This window comes from Rhopalosiphum maidis, chromosome 2 (assembly GCF_003676215.2).
Source record: "Rhopalosiphum maidis isolate BTI-1 chromosome 2, ASM367621v3, whole genome shotgun sequence".
In the NCBI taxonomy this organism is placed as follows: Eukaryota; Metazoa; Arthropoda; class Insecta; order Hemiptera; family Aphididae; genus Rhopalosiphum; species Rhopalosiphum maidis.
The window spans coordinates 20384129-20411107 of record NC_040878.1 but is presented as its reverse complement, the minus strand read 5'-3'; the positions used below and the strand labels follow the sequence as shown (position 1 = coordinate 20411107).

General features: G+C 31.1%; 1 protein-coding gene across 2 annotated transcripts; it reads left to right on the top strand.

Moving 5' to 3' along the window:
- Positions 1-201: 201 nt before the first annotated feature.
- Positions 202-25005, top strand: LOC113551483 (serine protease inhibitor 88Ea-like). Of its 2 annotated transcripts, XM_026953749.1 has the most exons (6): positions 202-491; positions 19386-19735; positions 21770-22069; positions 22196-22331; positions 22636-22871; positions 24002-24295. In XM_026953749.1, exons 2-6 carry the CDS (start codon positions 19409-19411, stop codon positions 24293-24295), a joined length of 1293 nt encoding a protein of 430 aa, XP_026809550.1. In that variant the 5' UTR covers positions 202-491; positions 19386-19408. The 2 variants fall into 2 exon arrangements, with proteins under 2 accessions (XP_026809550.1, XP_026809551.1); XM_026953750.1 differs by lacking the exon at positions 202-491 and having other exon boundaries at positions 19409-19735; positions 24002-25005.
- The last annotated feature ends 1974 nt before the right edge of the window (positions 25006-26979 follow it).

Sequence of the window (26979 nt, the reverse complement as noted above, 5' to 3'; positions counted from 1 at the left end):
TGCCTATACACATGCCCATAACGCGTCTGCTCGCCTGGCCCACCTGACTGCAATATTATCGGTTCCGGCGGTTCGCGGATTGGTGGGAACGCGTCGGCTGCGATGACGTTCCCGGTGAAAGTGTTTCCGAAGGTTTTGTAATATTAATATTATTGCAAGCCTCCGCCGCCGCGTGCGTCCAGCCGGCCATGGGATTTACCAGACAGACACCGCATTCCCGTGCCGCTATTACTACTACTACTATTACTACGACTGCTACTATTGCTGTGCTACCACAAGACCGACCGAACGACACCGAACCGGACGCGCTTTGAAACGTTTCGTTAAGACACGTCCGTTGTAGTGATAAAACGAGCGAACCGATCGCACACGTGCTCCGACGACGTTTTATTACGATTTCCGAACTTCGTCGCCACCGTTCCGAAGTATTCACAAACCTGCTTACGCCCGATACACGATCTCTAGATCATCACCGATCCGAACCACGATAGGTAAGTCACGATATTATCTATTATTAATCGCTCAATATCATACGGGGCGATTGGTTTATTGAAATTCAATTTTCATTACTTCAAAAAGTATGAATGTTTTTTTTTTTACAATTTTTAACGCTTCTCTTTTTGAATGACATCATACGCATTTATTTGCATATTCTAACACATGAGATTTTTCTGAGAATTTCAATGTATAAAAATCAAATTCCCAACGACTATAATGAGCATAGTTTATCAGTTACATTTTAAAACTTATAACTTTTAACTTATAAGTGTTTAATGTTTAGATAAGCGGAATGTAGTAACGCAGGAGTTTCCCTTTCAACTAAACTTTAAATAAGCACTTATAAGTTGTAACTATAATCAAGAACTTCTTTGAAACTCCATTTAATACATTGAAGTTCTCTAAGAGATATTTTGCTCGGGAATATAAAATTAAAATGTACGCAGTCATTTATAAACGTAAAAACTTAAAAATAATAATAATAAAAAGTAGTTAATCATATATATTTTTTTAATGTTGTTTAGTAATGATTTAAAATTATTTTGGAATAACTTAATTAGAAAAAGAATAACCTGTTATTGGATGATTTTTTTTCAACTACAAAGTTAAACCATTATAGCGTTAGTGTTATGAATATGTTTCAGTTTTCCAATGCAAATCAATAGTATGTTTAATATTATTTATATGATCAGATAATTTCATATATACGTGTAATGGCGTACTTAATATATTAAGTCATATCTAAAATACGAAAATATTACTTATAACCGCGTGTATACTTTTACGTGGAAAAAATGTATTAGTTACTTTGAATATTGGACTTGTATAAGTTCTAAGTAAACCGTTGACTTAATTTGTAATGATCATAAACATCATGTGCCAACATATTATGAAATAAGGTAAATGTACATATATTGTATAATATTATAATATGAATAATAAACAATATTATTTACAAATATTGTAAATATTTCTCAAAATAATAATATATTAATAGCTAAATATTTTTTAATATTTAACAATGAACTGAATTTATTATGATAGTGTATAAAATGCACTTATTTGGTTATAGATATATTCAGCTATGTGATTACGACTTTATGTAATAATAAAACTTAACATTCAAATTAACGGATTATAATATATTTAATGTAAATAAATTCAGCACTTTCTAAAATATATATAATCAAATAAAATTATGCCATTTATTCATCTTATACGTAATACGTAAGTATTGAGTATGTTTTTACGAGATTCAAAGTTTTGATATAAACGATAATTTAATTCAATATTCTATAAAAGTTAAACAATTAATATTTCGTTATTTTTGTTACGTTGTAATTTTTTTTTTAAATTATTTATAAATTAAAGCAATATTATTATAAATATATTATTTTATATATTAATTAATATTTGCACAACCGAATAAGCTTTAGGCCGGGGCTGTGTATACAGCGTTTTCTATTGTTTATTGGACGGAGTTTTTCGTTATAAGTATAGTTTCTCCTAATTTAAACCAATATAAATTAGGAGTTGGCGTTTTTATTTTTTTGACGTTCGTCCGTTAAAATACAAGTTCATCCGTGTTTTTCAACGCGGATGAAAACGATGCGTATCATATTCGTTGTGTATAGCTAATAATACAATGAATTTGAATTGAATAAAAAAACACCGTGGAATATGCGGAGTAAGTGTATAGTCTCGACCATAAAGTCCATAAGTATTATTTTCATAATATCCTTACAAAATCTATTAATACCTAAATTGAAGACAATTTAAACAAAATAAACCAATGAAACTTGAGCACTGTTTTCTTGTTGACGAGTTAATTAAATATCGATTTATATTTTGCGAAATCGTTTTGTTTTTGTTATTGTATTTTATAGCTATTGAACATTAATTTTACCACTTAAACATCTTATACAATTGCTAGTCACACTGAATACGAATTAAAGTAGATACAAACCATTGATTAAAAAAAAAATAAAGCGCCTTTTAAATTTCCTAATCTTGTATACATAATGAATGTTTTTATACTCTTGCAAATAATTCTATCTTGCATACAAGGAAGCGAACGCAATACAGACGTTTCAAAATAAAATAATTTATTTTTAATTACACAATGTAGGTAGGTATACTATAATATTTATTTTGATGTACAAAACATCATTATTTCAAGTAATAAGTAGTTACCTACATATTTTGATTGAATCATCATACTAAAACGAAAAATTGTATTCAAAAAGTTAATTTAAAATTTAGAGTTTAGATGTAAACATGGCACTGATACAATTTTTATAAAACTCATCTACACTGCACATCATGCGCTAGATTCATATTTGAGGAATTTCTTATAAAATCTTTAGTGTTTGTATTTGTATCATTATAATAATATTTTGAGATCAATATTTCAGTTTAAATACATAACATAAATGCGGCAACAGAATATAAAACCAGGGAAATTATATGCGTTTTTGTAGGTAAAAGATTTTAACCCTAAATTTGATTTGGATGTTACGGGTCTAGAGTGGTTGTAAAAAATAAAATAAGATGAGACCACTTTTTTCTCTTTTAAACCGTTTGTTGCCACAGTGATCGATCAGACTAAAAAGGTTTTTGAAGTTTTCTGCGCGTCAGAGAAAAATTACCTAGTAAAGTACCGATTACTTACAAAGTTCGTCTATACATATATACTTTTTTTTGCGATATAGAAGCAGTTTAAACCTAAAGACATATAACTTTCAATTATTGTCAGAACTTTATTATTCACGCTATTTTACAGACCCTTGAACATGACATATTATATTAGATATATCATATATATATATATATATATGTATATAACGAGGCGTGTGTTTTTTATTCGTATGATGTGATATTTTTAAACTATATACCTACCAATATATATAAAAGTTAAATTTGATATTTAAGATTAAATAATACACTTTAAACTCTTGCAAGTTACGCTAACTATTACGAAGTTTTCGATTTGTTAAATCGATACAGTTAATTCTGGTAATATTAAAACACGATCTAAAAGAAAAAAAAACTAAAAAGTAAATGTGGAAATTAATTTGGATCGTGTCGTTTATCAGTAGGAAAAAAAATGATCGAAGTGCTTTAATTGGTGATTGATTATTATACAACCGATTATTATATATATAATATATATATTATATGCCTATATACCTATTCACAAGACGGAAAAGTTTAGAAACAGTTTTCGGTGACGTATCGAGAAAAATTGTGTGCCGGAATGGCGCTTTCTCTAGAAAAATAACGACAACAAAATAATAACACATAATAATATTATGTAGGATAACTATAGGATGTATTGCAAGAACAAGACCCAACCTGTCGTGTGCACAACATACACACACAGTCACAGACAGATATTATGAATTGGCGGACACTTGAATTAATGTCGTTACGCATCACTATATTATACCTATGTGTTTACATCTGACATTATACTATACACCGATATCGTTGCGTGCATGAGACGTACGACTGGATAGCATTTCGGCGGTGAACAGAAACCCGACACAGTGTACATTATTATGGTATTATGGTTGTTATGTATACACTATTGACTATACACATCCATTATATTATATTATGTATGCGAGTACTTATGACGTGGTATACGCCTCCTACTGCCGCCCTTTTTAAATTATCTGTATGCAATAATTAGGTGCGCCGTTCGCGTAATAATGATTATGACAGTATTATTATTATTAATAATAAAAACGACAACGCAGCCTATACCACGACCTGCGATCCGTACACCGCAGTTGATCTTCGGCGCCATACACGGTTTCGGAACCGAGAGCATAATATAATATAACTACGTTATATATTTACTATAATATTTGTTTATCGGGATCGTATACCAATTCGTCGATGTATTATATATTACCTGATATTATATATTATATGGACCGGATGCTCGCGAAAGCGATCCCCGTAATATTTCTTGATGGCGCCGGAGATCGCAATAATCAGAAAACGTCAGATGTGCGCACGTAACGGTTTTGATAGCTGTCGTTGCTGCAGACGGCATTCTAATAATAATATGATAATATGAACTATTTATATAAAACGCGAGTACGCAACGTGTCGGTCGCTAAAAACAAATCTATGGTGGGTGGAATCGAATACATAGCTAATAATAATAACAATATAATATCACAACATATATTATAGGTATTATTATTATTATCGTCGTCGTTGTTGTTGCATATTATGGTCTATTACCGCGCCGACTTCCCCGCCGCACCGCAAGTGCTGTTCGGCTGCTTTCTCTCGGATTTTTCGACAAACACGACCTGTCATAATAGGTAATATTGTCGCCATATTATTAGGTTTATTACTTTATGCGCGTAAATGCATAAAAATGTTATATCATCCGTTAGTGTATCACTGTACCGTCTTCCTCCGCAGGCATATTACCTATATTACACATTAGACAGCATACACATCGGTTCTGCGCGGCGACGAGTGACGGCGATCTATGAAATCGTCGCGACAGCGAACCCGTCGCGTAATCGGCGTCTTTCGACAATACGTATCGAATAGTATTATTATAGGTATGCAGTGCACAACACACGGACACATATCTACAAATTTACAATGCACGGCCAGGACACTGTGATCTTAAAATGGCCCAGTAATCTGGACTCAGAAACAATAAACGATTACGATTATTGTCTGGAAAAAGAAAAGAAAAATCTAAACTTTTCGAACTTATCGTAACACAAGTCATACTTCGTACTACTCGAAGTTTGTTTGAGTCGTCGTTGTCGTAATATCGCACGTGTTTGATCATATTGCGCAGCACCCGAAGCCCGCTGGGCCGAACACGTCTCTTTCGATTTCCGTTTTGTTTTATAGTTTTATTGTGTCATATACGAAAGAAACGATTTATTATTATTATATTATTTCGACTCGTTACGTGTTTAATCAAGAAACGTGGCTTTTGTATTATATTTTCGGGAAATTCAACAATTAAATATTTTGACCTAATTTTGCATACGATTGTTTGAACATACATTTCTGACTTTGTGTTTCGGTCGAAATTAATGACTACATATACTAGCAGCCATACGCATCACATATATTAATTGTTGTGGCAAATTCCACATTCAAACGTAACTAATAACTATAAACATATATTATTTAGCAGCCGAATTTAGGCATTTCCGTTGTAACATTTTATTGTTGTTTGATGTCTTCCGATAATTTCACGTTATTGTGACCGTAGATTTGAATTTCGAGTTATTCGTCGTGTTGAGTATTTAAAAAATTGGCTCATTAACATTTTGGCACTATACTTTGAATCGCAAGACTTGAAACCCTTTCGCTTGCATAACTGCAGGTCGATCCAACGAGTTTCTGACGCAGTATATATAAAAGAACATACAATATTTTATGTATATCGTTTTAAATGTTTTGCTACAACTTTAAATATTTAGAGGAAACTGGAGAATACTATTTTAGTTCATCTGAGCTTTTAATAATTTATGCACTTTAATCTCCAAGTACCCGTCAAACGAAAAAGCCTCTATGAAAACTTAAACGTAGCAAAGCATATTACAGAGAGAGTAATATTTGTCTACACTCCGCTGGATATTTTGCTCATTAAAATTATCTTATATCGATTTGTATTTGATATCTAAAACAATACACGATAAAAGTTCAAACGTCGATGTTATTTTCGCTTTTAAGCAAAAAAGTGATATTTTTATTTTGTTTAAGGTTTAAGAGTAGATTCGTCAATATTATTGAAAAAAGATTAAGCTAAGACATTAACCTGGACCAACACCTTTATTAGTATAAACGATAATGGATATAATTTGGATACAATACACACTAACACGCGTAATCCAGAAAAGGTGTCAGGTGTGCTGCTACAAGTTAATTTTACAGGTGAAATACGATGAAGGACAAGCTTCCGCGTACAAAATAGAATATACGAGAGCCCTTAATTGAATTAATATTATGTTTTTTTTTGTACCAACATTTTAATAGAGTAGGACGATTTTAATATATTAAAATTGAATAGCTTGTCACCGACATTAGCTTGACGCAACCTAATTTTCCGATACGTGGAATCTCGTCAATATTATACCACCATTTGTTTATGAATAATTTTAATTTTTATACAGCTCTTATGTGATTATGTGTTTGAAACGCTGTAAAAGAATACAACATACATTCATCATTTTAAAACCAGAGCGTATCATTCAGTACAAATATTTTATATTTATAATGTTTTTATATTTTGTATATTGTTGGTATTTCTGTTTTGCCGTTGTCGATTAAATCCTCTTAAGTCTGCTGTGCAATAATTGATTGATGCGCAATGTATTTTAATTAAATTGGCTTGGTGTCAGGTGGTATTTGCGCACTAATGTTATTGCCCCGAACACGTCGTGTATACTATTAGAGTTTGAAATTAATCTACTTTGGACGACTCCGAAATTCCTCGGCGAGATTTAGGGGCAAGTTAGGTACTCAGAAACTCGAAACACGTTTTCGCGTCCGCAATAGTATGTGGCGCCGTACACCTATAGCTATACTTTAATATTTATATGATTTTATCACTATACAATATCATCTGTAATAATAATCTAATTTCGTTAATATTAATATTATTTTATAACATACGACGGGCGTGCAGATGTTTATTGTATTACTATGGCGGAAGTGTATCTTTGCGATTCTCCGGGAAACGCGTAAAATGATAGGTTCACTTAATAATATGTAATTATCGTAACGATTTCATTTCAAATTTCTCGCGCCGATCTATCATCGCTTGTCAATAATATTACGACCGTGTAACGAAGCGAGCTAAACTATCGAATAACAATCTAATATCATTTTATGATAATTTATAATGTATTGCTTATACCCACTGTCGTGATACTATTATTATGAATATTCTGCACATGTGTCGACTGGCACAGTCTTTTATAAATTTATAATGATATTGAACACATTTATTAAACCGGCGGGTTACCACAATAGGTTTTAGCACTAGGCCTTGAAGCGTTTTCATCAAAATACATACCATTTAGGTTCCTGTAAGATAATGTCATTATACGCTCACCGGTTATCACTTACGTTTGATGCCAATGCACGTGTACCTACACGTAGTACCTACATATTTATAATCATTATTCGAGATGGTTATAAATTCTAAAGCATTAATAAATTATATAAAATCGAGATTAATCATACTTTCTGATAAACTACAGTTGCAGTGTCAATGGATTTAATATAATAATTGTTGTGTTATTATTTTTTTTTTTTTTGGTTTTATGTAGGCTACAGGCAAATTAATTTTATATCTTATAATTTTTCTATAATAAAGAAAAACTGCACTGGAAAAAAATATATATTATATCAGTGTGGTGATTTTTTTTTTTTGCATGATCAATCGGAAAATAACAATATAATTCATTATGAGACAACTTGTCATAGTTAATGACATTGAGAAAAATACAAAATAAATGATGTATTTTGATACATTTATCTAAACGACGGTGACTGTCAGGATTACCCATGTTATTTTTAATTCGATGTAGTTTACCACGCAGTAGTTTTTTCCACACGTAGAAAGATACATGCACTAATTAATTTATCATCAAAAGTCTATAGTTTCTGTATGTTTGGGTACAAATGTATAATCTACATTAAAACCAGCTAACACAATAATGAATCTTTTATGTTTTGTTCTCGCCTGGAGCCCTGCCCCGCAACAACGCATGTTTGTACTTTTGCTACTTCTCTACTACATTGAGACGCGAATCGAAAATCGAGAACCTCCAGGGATCTTTACACATATAAATATAAAAATATTATGTTAAATTAGAGTGACCACAATATTAAAACGGAATCGTCGCTTTTTCAGTAAATTGATAAACTATTTTATTCCATGATTTTTTGTTAGTGCGAGTGATTACAGGTAAAGGAAAATTAAAATTATTCAACCCACACCTGTCCATAAAAGTAGTGAGACGTTTTTTTATTTCTTTTTACATTTTTCACAAATTAAAATTTTAAACGTTTAAAATTAAATAAGTGTATTTTCAATTCCGATTATCGGATTATAAAATGACGTTTTCAAATATTATTGAAAAAGAAAATAAGATTCTCTGCTAAAAGTAAGTCGCGAGTGTGATTATTTTTGAGTCGGAGCATAAGTCTCTCTTTTAATTATTCGACTATGGCCACCCTATTGTTATGTCATTCAACCCATTTATGCACATCTGTTTTAACGTCCGATTGGCGATTACGGAGTACGGTAATGTTAAATATACTCTAATATTTGCATCATACATGCGTAATAATACCATATTATATCATAGGTATCTCGTGCCTACGTCGTTTCGGTCACGGACAGCGATAATAATAGGTAGTGCCGTAATGGTAAAATTGTCTTCGTCAATGCGCAACGATGACGCGTCTCACGTGGTAATGTGGTATACCTGTAATACATGTAATGGGACAACGCGCGACTTATGGTTTATGATGTCGCGGTAAAGCTACGGAGTGTGCACGGACTTAGATAATGCATTATTATCACTGTTCGTAGGTACCCAGTCTTAGTCGAATTACAAAACGCGCGCGCATTCCGAATAATAATAATGAAAAAAGCCATCGGTTCTTATTCGGCCACGCGTGAGCGGCCATGTACGGTGCGACAATGTAATATTATTATAATATTGTTGCCATATAATAATACGCTAAACGCATTGTATAACGTTCAAAGATTATTGCATATTATGGGTACACGGTACACTTTAAGTGTTTTCTGTCTGCAGGCTCATGTGGGTTTTCCGGTTGCCATCTCGAGGTCATCGTCATGGCGGTGGCGTCGCGTTATCGGAAATGGCACAAAAACATCGGAATAGCGCTTTGGGATCGGGGGGAAAAAATAATGGAAAAAAACTCTAATATAATAATGGGAAACCCGAGTTTGTCACGTCTCGACGATTTCCTCTCGCCCGGTTCGGCCGTGAATAACCTATACCTATGCCACTGCACACATACGTATGTGCTGTGCACGCGCCACAAATGACTTTTTTATTTTTTTCCATACTATTTACACACACCGCGCGAACGGCATAAAATTATAGCGCAACACGCACACACACATATACATATATTATACATAGGTAGTAGGTACCTATATCGTCCCGCCGAGCGCCGTCTCCTCCCACACGCTGCTCCCGCCGAAAACCCAATTTCATTCGCACCGGGTCGCGCTCACACAATACGATATAATATACTTATCGCAGTGCCGCGTAATGCACATCACTGGCGACCTATACCGATAGTTCGCGGACCATAACATTGTTATTGTCGTATAGGTCGCATAAAGCGCGCGCGTCCTTGTCACTCTCGATGACGTGACGCCCGTAGAGCTGCTCGTTATTCGCTATCTCCCCGCCCGCGATAGCTCCGCGCCGCCGCTCGCATTGTGTGCACGGCCCACGTTAGCCGTTTCGTTTGCACCTATATACTGTAATTTGTTGTGTAATATTTTATAATATGCTAATGATGTGATTATATTATTGTACAGTATTATAGTGCAACTGTGCGAGTGCGCACGTTTTAGGCGCGATGAGCAGGGCCTGATTTAGGCATTTTGTGGCCTTAGGCAAAAAGGCGAAATAAAAAATGTGGCCCCTTATTGTCAACAGTTTACATTTTAGTATTCACTTATACATTTTCACAAACATAATTATAATGTTACGCATTTTTTTTATCTCTACAGAGTACAGATTTCTTGTACCTATTATTTTCATTTACATTTTACGCTGATATAAGGATTAATTATTTTAAATTTTTTTGAAATATCATATGTTTCTTACATTTATTTTATACGAGTATAATGAAAGTAATACTCTAAAAAAAAAAAAAATAAATAAAAATCTGAGGCCCTCTAATAACGGAGACCATAGGCAGTTGCCTATCCCGTCTAATAGTAAATATGGCCCCGGCGACGAGTAGTCTTTCAGTCTTTACTTTGATGTACTTGTTTTATTCAGTCGTCGACTCGTTTCATAATAATATTTCGGATTGCGTAGTTATGAAATGTTTGCGCAGCAGTTGTAAATCTGCTATAGGCTATAGATCGGAAATTTCCGAACATTTTAACTTATATTATTCACGACATTGTCTTATTTTTAAACGACGTATTGTCTTTACTTGCGACGTCTATCATCATTATGATAATATGATATGACTATAAGTTATTTCTTATGAAAATAGTTGATAAGTACCTATTTATTCGTTATTTGTTACTATGTGCGCTAAAAACGTTTCAATCACCCTGTATACTATTGTGTATAAGCAGAACATGATCTGTTAAGAATTCTTATTTTAAAACCGATGATCAATTATCACCGTTTTTAAAATGCTTGTCAATAATAATACGCCAATAGCGTCCATTCGGTGCGAGAATATAGTGTTCGACGAATACACCAAAACTGAATTTCTGCAGTTTAAGTCCGAGAATTTATTGTTTATCCGCCTTTTTAAAGGGGACAACTTTACCAAACTCTTTCTAACCCGTTTATCACATTATTTTGTCGAAACTGTACTTTTATACCGCTTGCAACTATATGGTGCGAGCATTAGACTAAAAGTTCGAAGAAAAATTGACCGTTTACATCCATAAATACCTATCATTTTCCCTGTCCGAGTAAATTATTACTATTGATATATTTTCTTTTCCCAAATTGACCAAAAACTATATTTTATATAACAGTACACTATGGACTGCGTGCGTTGCAATGTTCAGTCCTGCTGTGAAATTGTCTGTATTAAAGGTCGTTAAAAAAATAGGTCAGTTTTTTACGTCTCTCTTGGCTGTTGCACAAAAAAAAAAATATTCAGCGACATGTTTTCATTTTAATTATTTTAATATAATCAATTAGTCGTTCAGTTTTTTTCTCAAAAAAAAAAAAGTGATTAATGTTTATAAGTACATTTTTATACTCGATATATGTATAATTTATTTTTGAAAATATTTGTTGAAAGCGAATGAATTTAATGACGTGAGTCTTACGTAATATACGAGCATATGTTTAACATACAGTACTTTTAGCAATATTTTGCTTTCACTTAATATTTTAGTTTTAATCCGTTTAATGAGTATCTAAATATTAATTAATACATTTATTTGTTTTGTTTTATGTTTTTGCTTATTCATAAGAATTAAAGCCGAGAGGGTTTTTATTACAAAATTATTATTATACAGATAAAGTCTAATTATTATTTCTACAAAAAATAAAGTGTGCATTAGATTGTTTTTTTTTTATAACTTAATAATTGGGTCCACTTAAAATTAACACGGTAAACCAACGTACAGGTTAGTATATATTATTTTGTCACTTTTTAATCATTTTTTATAGAGCTGTCACATAGGTACTCCAGTTGTTTCATTTATATAAAAAATATCAATTCGATAATCATTAATTTAATATGCTTAACTTATAGGACCACATTATTTTGAAAACTCTTACCGTTTAATGGTCGTCTAAATGAAAACAATATATTATATACACACAGGTGTGTGTACTCAAATAATATGTAGGTACACACCATTCTATTTTTACAAACGCAATAATTAAATAAAGTGTAATAATATTAAAAAAACATTTATTATATTAGCTATACACGAATTACGAAATATATTGTAAACATAGTATATTATTAAATTTAGATTAATTACAGCTCAGAAATTATTATTATACGTGCACAAGTTGTAATTTTAATGGTTGTGTTTTTAGATTAAAAAAAAAAACTTATAAATAAGTCATATTTATAATACTTTTGCCACTTAACAATCTTAAGAGGAAAAATAGTTATTTAAAATGCGTTTTATACCTTTTTTAGTAAAATTTTTTATTTTTTATTTGTTTTTATCAACTCTAATATATTTTTTTTACTGATAAAACAAGTATATCTACCTATACATAATTTATTTTATTTTATTCGAATATTATAATTTATAATACTACGTTTAAGTTATGTAAAACAATAACTACAAATTAGTTTTGTAACTTTAAATACTAATTAAATCACATTAACTATACTAAAATTTAAACCAAAATCTAATCCAGTTTTTCAACATTGATTTCAATATTACCCGTAGAACAGTTGTGGTATAGCACTATACGTAATGGATTAAATATAAATAGATAATTTTATATACAATTTTATTGAATTGCATCAGATCTCAAAGTTTTGAATCTAATTTAATTATAATAAATAGTTTAAAATGGTTTCCGATCACTTTCAAAACAAACATTATTCGCCTTTATACATAATTTTGACTTAGATAAATAAATTACTATTGTTTTGAACAATGTTACAAAAATTAAAACCCTCCTCGGGCCTACGTTTTAATCAAATTTCGTGACTTGTTATCAATAATTAAAGAAAATGTTTGTTTCATCTCAACTTGTCTATATTAAAGTTTTATATTTTGAAATTTTGTTTTCCGAAAAAAAAAATAATAATATTATCAGATATCTGTTTAAAAAACAAATTAGATAAAAATTTGTAAAAAACGTACATAGATAATTTTGGCCCTTTAGAGAGAGGACTTGAATAATATTATTTGAGCATAATTCAATATGTTCTTCTAAATAATTTAACATTTTTTTATGCTCATTGTTTGGATACTCGTGTTGAACAAGTATATTTCGTGCAAAATGAATCAACTTTAAATAAGGGATGTTTAATAATGATATTTAATATAGTTAATAGAAAAATATTAAATGTATAACTCATGAATTTAAATTTTTTATTTATTTCGACTAAAAATAAAATAAAAAACTGTTTGTTGGTAATAATTTTTTTAAAACTATATCCTTGTTGTTGATAAATTAAAGAAGTTTATTAAATATCTACACATTAGACATTTTTAAAATTTACATTCAACATTGTGTTTAATGATAAAGGACAACGTATTATTATGTACTACTTTGGACGTATACGATAAGTAATAGAATGTTAAATACAATTATAGGAACGCATATTCGTATATCATATGATTCATACACACATTTTCAACTATACAACAATATTATTATTGTATATGCTAATTTTGTTTGACAATGAGAACTTCCAAGCAAATACAATTTGTTTGTCGTAGGTTTTATGTTCAAAGTAAAAATACCCGCAATAGTCGCAGCTATACAAGAGTTATTTTTGAGCCGTTTTATTATTATACGATACAGATGCAGACTTACAGCAGCTGCTACTGTGAAATAATATCCATTTATCATAACAATACGACAATACACAACTAAAAAACATAACAGCAGTCAACATGGTTATACGTGTATAATAATGACGATATTACATTTTTTTCCCCATCAAAAATGCTTCAATTTATTGTCCTACGAATCGGTAAACAATTTTATTTGTCTCAATATTAAAGACGGGGTTTGTTCAGATAATTTTATTGTTTTTATATTATTATTATTATTTTTAACGAAAACCTGGACGATCTATTGCATTGTATCAAAATATAAAATAAATATTCACTCGAGTATTATATTTGCTCAAGTATACTTACGTATTACGGTTATAAAAATAATATATATATACATATAAGAAGTATAAGCAGTCACCTACTCAACCCGACGCATTATTATTATATTACATATTCAGGCCCAGATATACGTAGGTAGTGTATATTGTACATTTCATAGTATTATACATATACATTTTTTGTCATGTAAGCAATACGGCGCGGACGCCTTTTGACAGGCGCATAATATATAAAAACTGATTCATTGTTATTACTTTATATACGCAACTATAAAAATGAAATCTTAACTGTTGATTCATTTTCACACACTAAAAGTGTGTTTACAATTTCCATCACGATTTACATGAGTTGTAAGAAAAGTACATCGCGTGGTCTACAATATAAATACTGTGTTCGTCGCAACTTTTTTTATATCATATTGATTTTAGTTCTTTGAATTTGTTTTAATATTTTATTTAAATATATAGATTTGTTCTCAACTCTTTTCGAATAATGAAATATAGCATTAAACAAAGTTGGCTGATATCCGGCGATATGGTATTACACACTACCGCTTCATGATTAAACAAAACTTACATAATATCCTGCTATAGCGATATTCATTTGGCATGGAAAACTCGACTTTTCTAAAAACCGGTTCTATTTATATATATATAGTATAAAAACTAAACAATTGCTATTTTTTCAGATTTTAAAAATGATTAAAAAACCTTCATTATATTTATTTCGAGTAGATTATGAACGAAATAAATATCGTGTAAAGTTATATGCATAAACGTCAACAATGACTCTGTTATAAATTATGTTTACTGAAATCGTGTTTCAAAAAATTAAATAAGATAAACGCATTTGATTAAAATAATATTACACGTAGCTAATTGTAGTCTCGGTGACGTGTTTTGATCGCGCGCTTAAATATTTGAAGTAGGAATAAAAGTATGTTATCACATCACGTATAGGTATTTGATACAGGTATCAAATACCTATGTATATGGTCATACAGATGTCGACGCGCGTATTTATGGTCGACGCGGTCTAGCTAATGGATTATTTGATGATTGTATTAGAACAATATTGTTTGTGACAGCTGTGTACGAACATTTTGTATTGCACAATAAAAATGGAAATTATGCCGAAATAATTGATCGTGGTTGCGCAAACATTTTTCGTTTTTAGTGGCGCGTTCGCGTTATAAAATGACGCGTGTTCTGGCGCATCGTTCGACTGTTATTAGCTCCAGGTGTCTTTCGCAGTGATTAAAATAATTTTTAATATAGGTACAACCAAAACAGTAGGTGTATTCACATTTCATTAAAGTATTATATTAATTTATCTATTTATGTGTGAGGTGTGCGTATATACGTTACGATTACTTATGATTGTTATGATCCTTAAGGGAGTCGAGACCGTGTACAGTTAATGTCTGGAGCTGGAACCTTTATAATTTTTTCGGTTTCAGTTTTTAGAAGAAAAAACATTTCTGTTCCGGTTTTGGTACGATTCTTAGAATAATAACAATAATAATTTCAGCTAATATGAAAGAATGATTTCAGTATACCGCACGATTTAAGATATAGTACTATCTTAAATCGTGGTATACCGTATACCCACTTTCAAATCGATTTCTAAAGTATTCCAAGAATTATATCCCACTAAAATATAACTATAATATATATGTATATTAGCCATACAGTATAATTTGTATTCATTTTTAGGGGTTCTCTATAATGAATTTATAGGGGGTCCTGTCGGCCATGTGCTTTGATTGTATGTTGTGTGATTTATTACACAATATTATAAATTACGATAAACATTGATGTATTATGTTTTCTGAATAACCTATATACAGTTCAAAGTGGAAAATTACAAACATTTCCAACGAAAATAGATTTAATAAAATTATAAGTGAAAATAAAATAACAAGGTTTGAACATGAGCTTATAAAAAAAATATAAATCTAATTTTTAATCGACATGTTTGATTGATTTTTGATTATATTTATATTATTTATTTATTTATTTCCTGGCTACCTATATTACATACTTGACTTAATTAAATTAAAAATTTATTTGTTATACTATAATTATACTTTTAATAAATAAATATTGTTATTTATTTAATTATTAGTGGTCTATGAAATATGAATCCTAATAACAATAGGCACACGAATTGCTTTCTAGATTTTCTGATTCAGAAAGTTCTCAGAAGTTCTGAGACATATAATTCATATTTAATATGTACTTATATCTTTTTAACTACACGGGCGTACCTCGTATGAGCTACAATTATAATTTCAAATATTTCCTATACCGGATTTATCCAGATATTTTCGGTACAGTGTTAAACAATTCAATATTGACATATTGTATAATATTGTTAGACGTTTTTAATTTTTAATGCTGCGGAGTCGTGTAGACAGTACATCAAGTACATGTCCATGTATTACTTATAATATAACACAATATATATTATAATATATGTATATTTTACACATAATAAAAGTATACTAGTTGACACATTGCGGATAGAACATTGTTCGTTTTTTAACATGTGCTGTAAATAATAATAGAAATAATGTATATATATATAATAGATTAATATCCATCCGATACGTTCGATTTCGTGAAAAGGGATTTCCAGTCTTTACGTTGTCTGACATTGGTATTAGCATTATGCACACGCAGTACAAAACGACGCATTATATTATTATAGAAAATATAGTATTCATATACATATAGGTTTATTAAAATCTCGAGACGCTTTTTAATGATATATTATGATATACATTGTGTGTATATTATATTGCACAAGTCCATTCTTTGGGATAATACGTGTTTTGTCGATACAAAATTCAACAACTATTATACATACTATTTTATTATTCATTTATAAAATATGATATTTAACCGAAAGTGGAAGTTTTTATGAATAATGTCTTTCGAAACGGTCGGATCGGTTTCGGTCGTACGCAATCGCTGTTTGCGCAGACGACAGTTTTCACAAATCACGCTTGTTATAAAATAATGTATATGTATAATATTGCAATCGTTATTAATTGACTATCACTGCAATATAGACGTCGATGATCTAAAGTTGAAGCGAACACGCCGTTGACCATATGGTTAAATGCACGGTACATAATATCATATTTATATATACAGCTGAACAGGGTTTTGTTTAGAGTTGCACTCACTCTACTCGCGGTATTGTAATAAAATATCGATCACTTGTGTATATTATCATCAGGCGTATAGCTATCTGCACAGTCAGACCGAGGAATATTACTATCATAGACGGTCGGCAACACGACCAAAATATAATATGTAATAGCTCTAATAATATTATTACCAAAGATAGTACCTACTGCCTATACACACACGCGCGTTTTACTCGCAGACAATTCGTTAAATTAGATGGGAAAATGTAGTGAAATCTTCCGGGTCGTTATTTGAATTGATAATATCTCGTGATGATAGAATTAATTCGGCACATAAAAAGTGATTTATTTCTTTGTAGAAATAAAATTCAAGTAAAGGTGTCATCCCCGCCCGATTCGTCAAAGCATTAGGACGAAAATGTTTTACCTCTTTTTTGTTTTTTTCCATTTTACTTGCATTTCCACGACAACATATTAATTTCGATGGAAATTTCACAGTAATCAATTATTATACTTACTATGTTTGCCATGTTTTTTTTTACTTAAACTATAAATCCATATAGTATACAATCGTATATTGTTACGATAAACTAAGTATTGTTGAACTAAACTCGTCAACGTTGTTTTGTTATCCAATACGTCATACTTGATACTTGGAATTTTGGAATTGTTTTGATTAAGGTAATAATTATAACACAATGGTTTCGGTATATTGAACTTGTACAAACTAATTAAATTAAATTTGAACTATTTATACAATGACGTAAGACGTATTGGAGAATGTTTCATAATCATTATGCCTCACTAATACAAATGAAAATTTTCTGGCGAATATTATAACGGTCGGAAAAAATTGATATTATAAAATAAATCGTTTTGTGTAATGATCTAATACTTAGAATTTAGACTAAAGTTAATCGATAAGCAAAATCGTAGTTTACACGACAAACGGCGCATCGTTTACTGCAGCTCATAAAAATATGCACTAGAACACACATGAAATACTGTACAATTACGCAGTTTTTACAATAAAAGTGTAAAAATTATTTACAAATCATCACAATTAGTTCGGTCATTATATTGCCGTTTTCTATTATACACATTATTGCGTGCATATAATTATACGTATTTAAATGTCTGGATGATTTGACAATATTACTCATTTAAATATTGTTATTTAAATTTATCGAAAAATCTAGCTATACACTCTGCTGTAATGTCCTACTGCTCGCAATAATGAGATTTTTAATTATACGTTCAACGTATTTCGACTTTTTTGTTCTTTATCGCAGTAATTAAAGTCAAACAGGTAAATTGCTTCAAATTAAAAGGGTCCGGCGCGCGCGAGTCTTGTAAAAACTACTGCAATAGTGTCGGTAACGTATAATGCATAATATGTAGGCAGTAGACACCTTTATGCACAACCGAGTGTGCTGTATTTAACAGATAAGAAGTTCTTGTGCATAAATGTACAATGGACATTAAACAGCGGGTTACTAAGTTGATTTTAAATTACCTGCGTTGGGTTTTTCGCGGCAAATTTACGTTAAACGTTTTTGGCCTTTGCCACTATATTATATTTTAATAATATTTAACTCCGTGGAAAAATGCAACGCATCCTTATAATGGAAAGTTTAAGAAGCAGAAAGAGTAAACAAAAACTCGTTACGATATATAAAAAAAAAAAATGTAATAAAGTACCATGTTGTATTATTATAATAATGACATTTTATTATACGCACTATACGGGGCGAATTACGAAGATTTATTAATTTAAAATTACAGTGTAATGGAGTCGGATGTTAACGTACTACACGACTACTCCGACGAATTTAAAAATCAAATCTCTACACGCCTTATATACAATACGTAATGCGAAACTACGTTACTATTAGTTGTTGTTGAATTCTGAAATTAAAATATGATATCCGCGTGAAAACGGTATTGTTATAAAATAAAAATTATAATAATAAAAATAGGGCTGATAATATTTACGTATATAATATGTAATGATAATAATAAACAATATTTTTCTTATATGTATATGTTTCAATTGTTATGTTCATTTGATGCAATATTATCATCATTATTATGAAAACCATTGTACTGTATGTATCGAACAAAATGTAAAACACACATATTCTTCTGTTCCAGGGAACCTATCGATCGTTGTGAAAATGCATTGGCTGTGTAAGTGTGTTATCGGCTTGGCGGTATTGGCCACCACTACCTGGTCAGCGTCACTGCCGAGCGTAGCACAGAAATGTGTGCCCCCCGGACCGGGGCTGTCACTGAACGACTTCCTTTCCGGGAAGTTTTATCTGTTCGAAAGGCAACAGGAATTCAGCATCAAGCTCTTGCAAACCGCCGTGACTGCTTCGCCGAAGCAGAACTTGATATTCTCGCCTCATAGCATATACACGGCTCTTTTGATCACTTATTTCTTAAGTAACAATGAAACGGAAGAGACCTTAAAGCGTTTCCTCAATCTACCACCAGAACAGGTATTTATATGATTGTGATCGAAAGTTTCTCGTCGCCCCGTAAAAATGTTTAGCTCGTCTATTACCTTATTAAAGAAGTTGAAGTGTAGATTAATTTGTTGAAAAATAATGACAACATTTGATTACAACAAGACCCACGGGTTCCATTTGTAGACAATAAAATAATTTTGCAAGAAATGTGAAATATGGGATAAAAGTAGTAGCATGTTTCAAACGTACTCTTGACTATAACTATAATTCTAAAATAAATATTAGGTACAGCACTCATTTTGTGTGGTTAAAAATATATAGGTAAGGATATAAATAAATAATAAGGAGTATGTCAAATTTCAGGCCTCTAAAGGTATATACGACTATATAAAGGCCTTTAATAATTAATTAGATTATATAAGTTATGACTTTAAAAACAAGTATATATAATATATATATATATATAGTGACAATTTAAAATCGTAAATTAAGTTTAAAAGTTTGAATTTAATTTATAGAAGAAAGTATTTGAACAAAGTTTTCAGATTCATTAGTCATGTGTAGAGACGGAATTTCTATGTTTATACTGAGATTATGCATATTTATAATTGGAGGAACTATATCTTGACGTTTATTTAATGAATGATAACCTTTTTTATTGCATAAAAATGCATACTTAGTTCAATACGATATGTTTTAAGAATTTATTATCACAACTTTTTGTCATGTCTATAATTATTTTCAATGCAATGTCATGAATTATACAGGTACAATTATAATATTAATATTGTAGTAAGAATTTGGTAAAACCAAAAAGTGAATTTCGTGATACGAATTAAATACTATCAATATATAAATCCTGACCTAAGTTTATTTGAATAATGATACGGAATGTTTTAGCTCATAAATAATTATTATATAACTAAGAAAACTTTTTTCAATATATATTTTTTATATAATATATTGATTATAGTTATGATATGGATAAAGGTATTGAACAATTGTACTTTAACCTAAAATATGTATAGATAATAATACTTTACAGGCATTTTAATTTCAAATTTGGACGAAACCATTTATTTAGTATATAAATAAGTAATGTTATTATGATAATATGATAATGATAATAATTAATCGTATTTTGTTAAAATGAAAAAACAATATTCGTAGGAACTTAGAACTTTTATGTTAATTATATTGTTATTGTTATGAGTTTTACTATACAGAATATTTTTGATATATTTTAAAATATTATCTTTTTATATTACATTACCTACGTTAACTATTTAACGATATTTACAGAAAGATGTTATTACATTTTGAGTTATATAATTTTTTATAATTTGGTATAAACATAATCTATTATTATAATAATTAAATACTAATAATATGATTGAATATATCATATCATATATATTAAATTTAAATTTAACACAACCATAACAATGACTCACTTGATACCTAATGTACAATAGAGCGGTACCCATTTGCCTATCTTATTTGTTGATTATTATATACACAACTAAGTATTATATAATTATAATTATAACTTTTAAAACCATTACAATAATTAATATAGTATGTTTAATTTTTCAGCATTTTATTTTTAATACAAATATTGTAACTGTTGTAATAAATATAAGTAGACGCGATAAATAAACTTAAAAGTTAAAATAACCTTTAAATTTGGAGTAACAGTAAATACTAACTCGTATACTATTCATTGAAAAAGTATGCTTCTTTGATTATTTTTATTTTTCTTTTTACTAGTTTTCAGCTTTTAAACCAGATTAATTTTATCTCGGTATAGAACTTTTAATAAGTTTTTAGTATTTTGCAAAGAATCGGGATTTTTTGTGACATACACAGAGTTTGTTTTAAAGACACAACTCGTCAAGTACAATGTGTTTTGGAAATTTTCTAAAATGCTGCAACTCTTCAAAATCATTTATAAAACTTTGTTAAATTGTGTAGAATATATACGAATATAATATAAAAAAAATTTACTTTAGAAGACTGCATTTGACTGATTTTAATGTCGACTGACGTAATTTATTGGTATAGGGCAAACTGAGCGTGATGCAAGCATACCGTATGGAGAAATTGTTCCACTCGATGAGGGTCCTGAACACCAGCGCTGATTACGATTTCAGCTCGGTGGATCGTCTGTTCGTTTCTCAGAGACTTCCGATACAAAAGTGCATTGCTGACGTATTCAAAGATGAGGTTCACAAAATGGATTTCGTCGTCGATCCCGAACTTGCTCGGATGTACATAAATAACTGGGTGACCAACCAGACCAACCAGCAAATCAAGGACCTGTTACCCGAAGGAAAAATCTCGTATGAGACAAGACTTGTGCTGGTAAGCATCATCGTATTACAATATGAATTATTATTATATGCGAGCGAATCTGAATAAAAACGAGTTCGGTGTAAAGTAGGGTACTATAGTATTATAATTAATAGTGTCCTATGTGTATTCTTACAGGCAAACGCAGCGTACTTCAAAGGCTTTTGGAGCTCGAAATTTTCCTCCGAAAGTACGAAAGATGAGGTATTTTATACGTCACCAACCGAAAATGCGTATGTTCCGATGATGTGGCAATCTGGCGTTTTCAATTTACGTAAGTATACCATTTTAAAAAATAAAATAAATTTGTTTAATATTCCTGAAACTCAACATATGTGGGAGGGGTAATAGTGACAAGTAATTCAAATGTTTATAAAAAAAAAAACTATCGACATGGAGGGCCTTCCATGTCGTTACACATGATTTTTTAATAGTATAATATTGATTTGAATCTTATATTATGATTGATACAACTTTAATTATAATATATATACATATATATCAAATCTACCATTAAATAACGATATTTTAAACCTCTCATAATAATCTACATAATGTATTTAATTGGGTATGTGTAGTGAGCTCTGACGAGTTGGGTGCACATGTACTGGAACTCCCATATAAAGGCGGCGATGTCAGTTTGTTTGTGATCCTACCACCTTTCAACAAACAGCGTGGAATTAGTCAGCTTAGTAAGAGGCTCAATACGAAAATTTTGCAAAACATTGTTTCGTCAGGTGAATGGACAACGCGGCCCGTAGAGGTGTCTCTGCCCAAATTTAACATCGAACAGAGTATGGACAACCTTGTGCCGGTGAGTGGAGTTTATAATTAAAAATATAAAGACTTTATGTAGGTCTTATTGGACATTGGTTTTAAAACTCTATTTTTAAAAATTGTGATAAACGTCTTTGTTTATGTGTGCAAACTTTTGAATATTTTAAAATGTGTATTTAAAATGTTATTCAAAATTAATACAAAGATTAGAAACCAATACAACCTGAAAAAATTACTTCTCTCGAATAATAAAAAAAAAAACGATTAATATATTTTGATGATTATACGAATCACTTGATCGTTTTCCTATAAATTTGTTTTTAGTTGTTGAAATAGTTTGATTTAATTTTTCCTTATTGCAATATCGCCTATATTCTATGAAAATCGTGCCACGTAATACAAATTGCCTAATTTGTTTGCCCATTAATAAATTACTAAGCCTACTCGAAATCCTTAAGACACAATATTTTTATTAATACTTTATCATTAATTGTTGAAACTTTATGAAGCCTACAGATAAGAAATTTATATTTTTTATGGTGAATTAAATCTTTTAATTTTGTCTTTACTCTCTTTAAATAGACATGTATATTAAATTTTGATGGTTTACGAAAACTCTCTGAATTTCTAAAGTGATCCTTCAAAAATATATTTATTGTTTATGCTTATCCTTGCTATACTGCGTATCGTATTTATTATAATATAGTACATCAATAAATCGTATATTACAATGAGTGTATTGATAATATTTTTCACCTAACCGACGGAATATTTTAATCACGATGGAAAGAAAAAGTTCTAATCAACCAACTCGATTTACTATATACCTACTATAAATTAATAATATTATCTATTGAACTATTTTTATTTAAAATAAATCTCAGAATCGATTTTAGTTCTAATCTTAATACATTTATTGATGCTTCCATGATAAGTTTAAATTAATATGTAGAATCCTAATGTTCACAGCATTGAATGAAATTGTTTTATACATTTCATAAAAAAAATAGTACCAAAAGCGTTTTTGAGAAAATTAACTTTTTTGTGAGGCTATCTAAACCTTATAAAATCACAGTCCTGCATATGAGAAAAATCTAGATAGCATATTATATTTTGTTTTAAACCCGCAGTACATTATGATTACCGTATGGTGAACATTGTTTTTAGATACTGGAGCAAATGGGAATCGGAAACATGTTCAAAGGCAACGTTGACTTGTCGGCGTTAACCGGTAACGCAAACGACGTGACCATCGACGATGCTGTACACAAGGCAAAAATATCCGTAGACGAAGAAGGTACGATTGCTGCGGCAGCAACGGCGTTCATAATGTCCCGATCATCCAGGCCAGTGGAGCCTTTCAAGTTCCGGTGTAATCATCCGTTTATCTACTTCATATTTGATAAGGTCACCGGGTCGGTACTGTTTATGGGCGTTTACAATTCCCCGAAATCTAATTAGGTTATAGGTTATGTACGTCGTCAGACGAGTTGTGTAGACGTGTCGTGCACTAAGGGATACGATTAATACGAGACACGGTGTAGAATTGTAAAAGACAACCTATATATTATGATCGTTGGCTTATTATAACGTACTTTTAAGATGTAAATATTCATACACGTTTTAGGTTTACTATCATTATTATTATTATTTGTATATATATTATTATGTTGTATTCTAATTTTACGCCAATTGCTTTTAATTGGATGTCGGTATATTGTCCTGTAAAACGAAGAACGTAGAGACGTTCGCGACTGTACCTATACACTATATTACACATATAATCATGTCAAATATGGCACGCGAAGGTAGTTTCCAAGATTTAGGTTGAGGGAGATCCCACAGGATTACATCGTAAGTGGGAGAATATTTTCATAAATCTATGTTTTGGATTTTTTTTTTTTTTTTATTGTAAAATATATTATTTATATACTTATGTACTATGATAAAAAAAATATATTTATATTATGAGATAAGCACCGTAGTTTACAGATGTCGAATCGATATTGTTCAGTCAAACATTTTGTCAATTTAATAATAAAACGTCACATTTCTCTCATGTATGGCGTTCATCGGAAGATAATGCAAGTGTAGTTATAATTTATACTTGTAATTTGTATAATTATACATTAATACGTGTGAACAAATATATTATATTACACGGCAATGTATTCGTTAGACAATAATGTTTTGTACGCGTGTTAACCGTTAAGTGAAATAAGTGAAATAAATTACACGATAATGATGATGATGATGATGATGTACAGTATAATTGCACGTGTTATTATTAACACTCGTATTCAGTGAGTGAGAGTGTGATGGAAAGATACACACAGAGAGACGGAGAGAGAGAGAACGGCTGAGTCTGATGGGTTTCAAATACGAACGTCTGAATTTAATTGAAAACGCCGCTATGATAATTTACACATTTAATGCACAATAACGTGTGCGCGTGCAGATGACGTGCACACGATATAACACGGCGTTCGTATAGGTAAAGTATATACACATAGTTATAATTTACGTCGTGAGGTGTTTCGAGTTGAACGGTATACGTCGGATAAAATTACGTATATTGTTTGGGGAGTCGACTGGTTGTTTAAAAGTCGAACGAACTAAAGTTTTTCTTAGCTGTCTACCACCCGATGGCGACGGCTATACATGAAATGTTCGAAAAACCGTATCGCGTGTCGATGCGATAAAAAAAAAAAAAAAAAAAAAAACAATTACGCGCGTCACGAAGACGACACCGCCTCGTATACGTGCTTGAGAGAGAACACTACTCGTGCGACTGCGTTTGCAAACGATTTCGTATTGCGACCGGCCAAACTGAGCCGGACTGATCGGTGTCCTCGTCGCGGCTGCACAGCATCGCGTGCCGGGTTTGTTTTTAATATACCGAGTAATAAGAGCGGTACGCATGATATTCCGCGGACGAGAGGATTCGCCGTCACTGTGTGCGACTCGGTCGCGGACGATATCGAGATAAAAATATTCGCCATGACCATAATATCGTCCGCGTCGCGTAGACAGTCGGCGTGTTCTGCGGAGTGTAAGATATCGTCCGGACCAATTATAAAATATACTCGTGTGGATTCCACACAATGGGCTTGTCGTCGTCCGCTCTCGGCGGTAATTAGCATAATTAAAAAACGAATTTCGAAAAGTTAAAACCCTATTGTGTCCCGGAAACAACGGCTGCTGCCCGGCCGCGTTGTTATATTTATACGTGTTCCTATGTATATATATATATATACGTATGTACGTGTGTTATTGTTGCAAAAAACGCACTGCGGCGCGTAAAATTTAAATTTCCACCGACCGCGGTAAAACTGTACCGACCGGCCGGCCGAAGCTTGTTTATGGTAATACTGTGATATACGTATATTATTATGCTATTATGTACGGCCGAACGCGTGCCAAATAATGTACAAAACCATTCCGACCCGACAACACTACGGCCGGCGGTGAGCGTTGTACGAGTATAATAAACTATATCGTCGTCCGACACGATTTTTTTCGATAAGTGACCGAAAAGGAGTTCCGGAACGAACGCCGCCACAGTTTACTGCAGGTAAGTTCGATGCGAGTGACCGTTCATTGTGTGTAAGTGCCTAAAAAGCGCGATAATATAAAATTATAGATTTTAGAACGTTGTTAAATCCCCTATCAACCGCCCCTGGCCCTCGTCCGATGGTTTATCGTGCACAAACACCGTATACTAACATAATATATAGAACATAAGCTATACGAAATAACAATTTTGTGCCCACACATATTTCAGAAGCCACTACCCAATAGACGTCTACGTAAACAAGGCTCACTATATAAAAAAATGTACACTCAAATATTGCTCGACCATCAATACAATTATAAATTAGATGTTTTGTTGAAGAATTAAAAAAAAAAAAATTAGTCTTTTTGTGACAGAACGGTATGTGTGTATATTTTATACGATATGCATATTACGTTTCGTTGACAATCGGAATCCAATAAGACTTTTTTGAAATTCATCGTCATGTTGTGTATTCTATTTCTTTTTTTTTTTAGAAATGTGTGTAATAAAAAAAATTAAAAACCAACTGAAAAAACACTATTTAAATCCAACGTACTTACCAAGAAATATAATATGCAACATTGGTTTA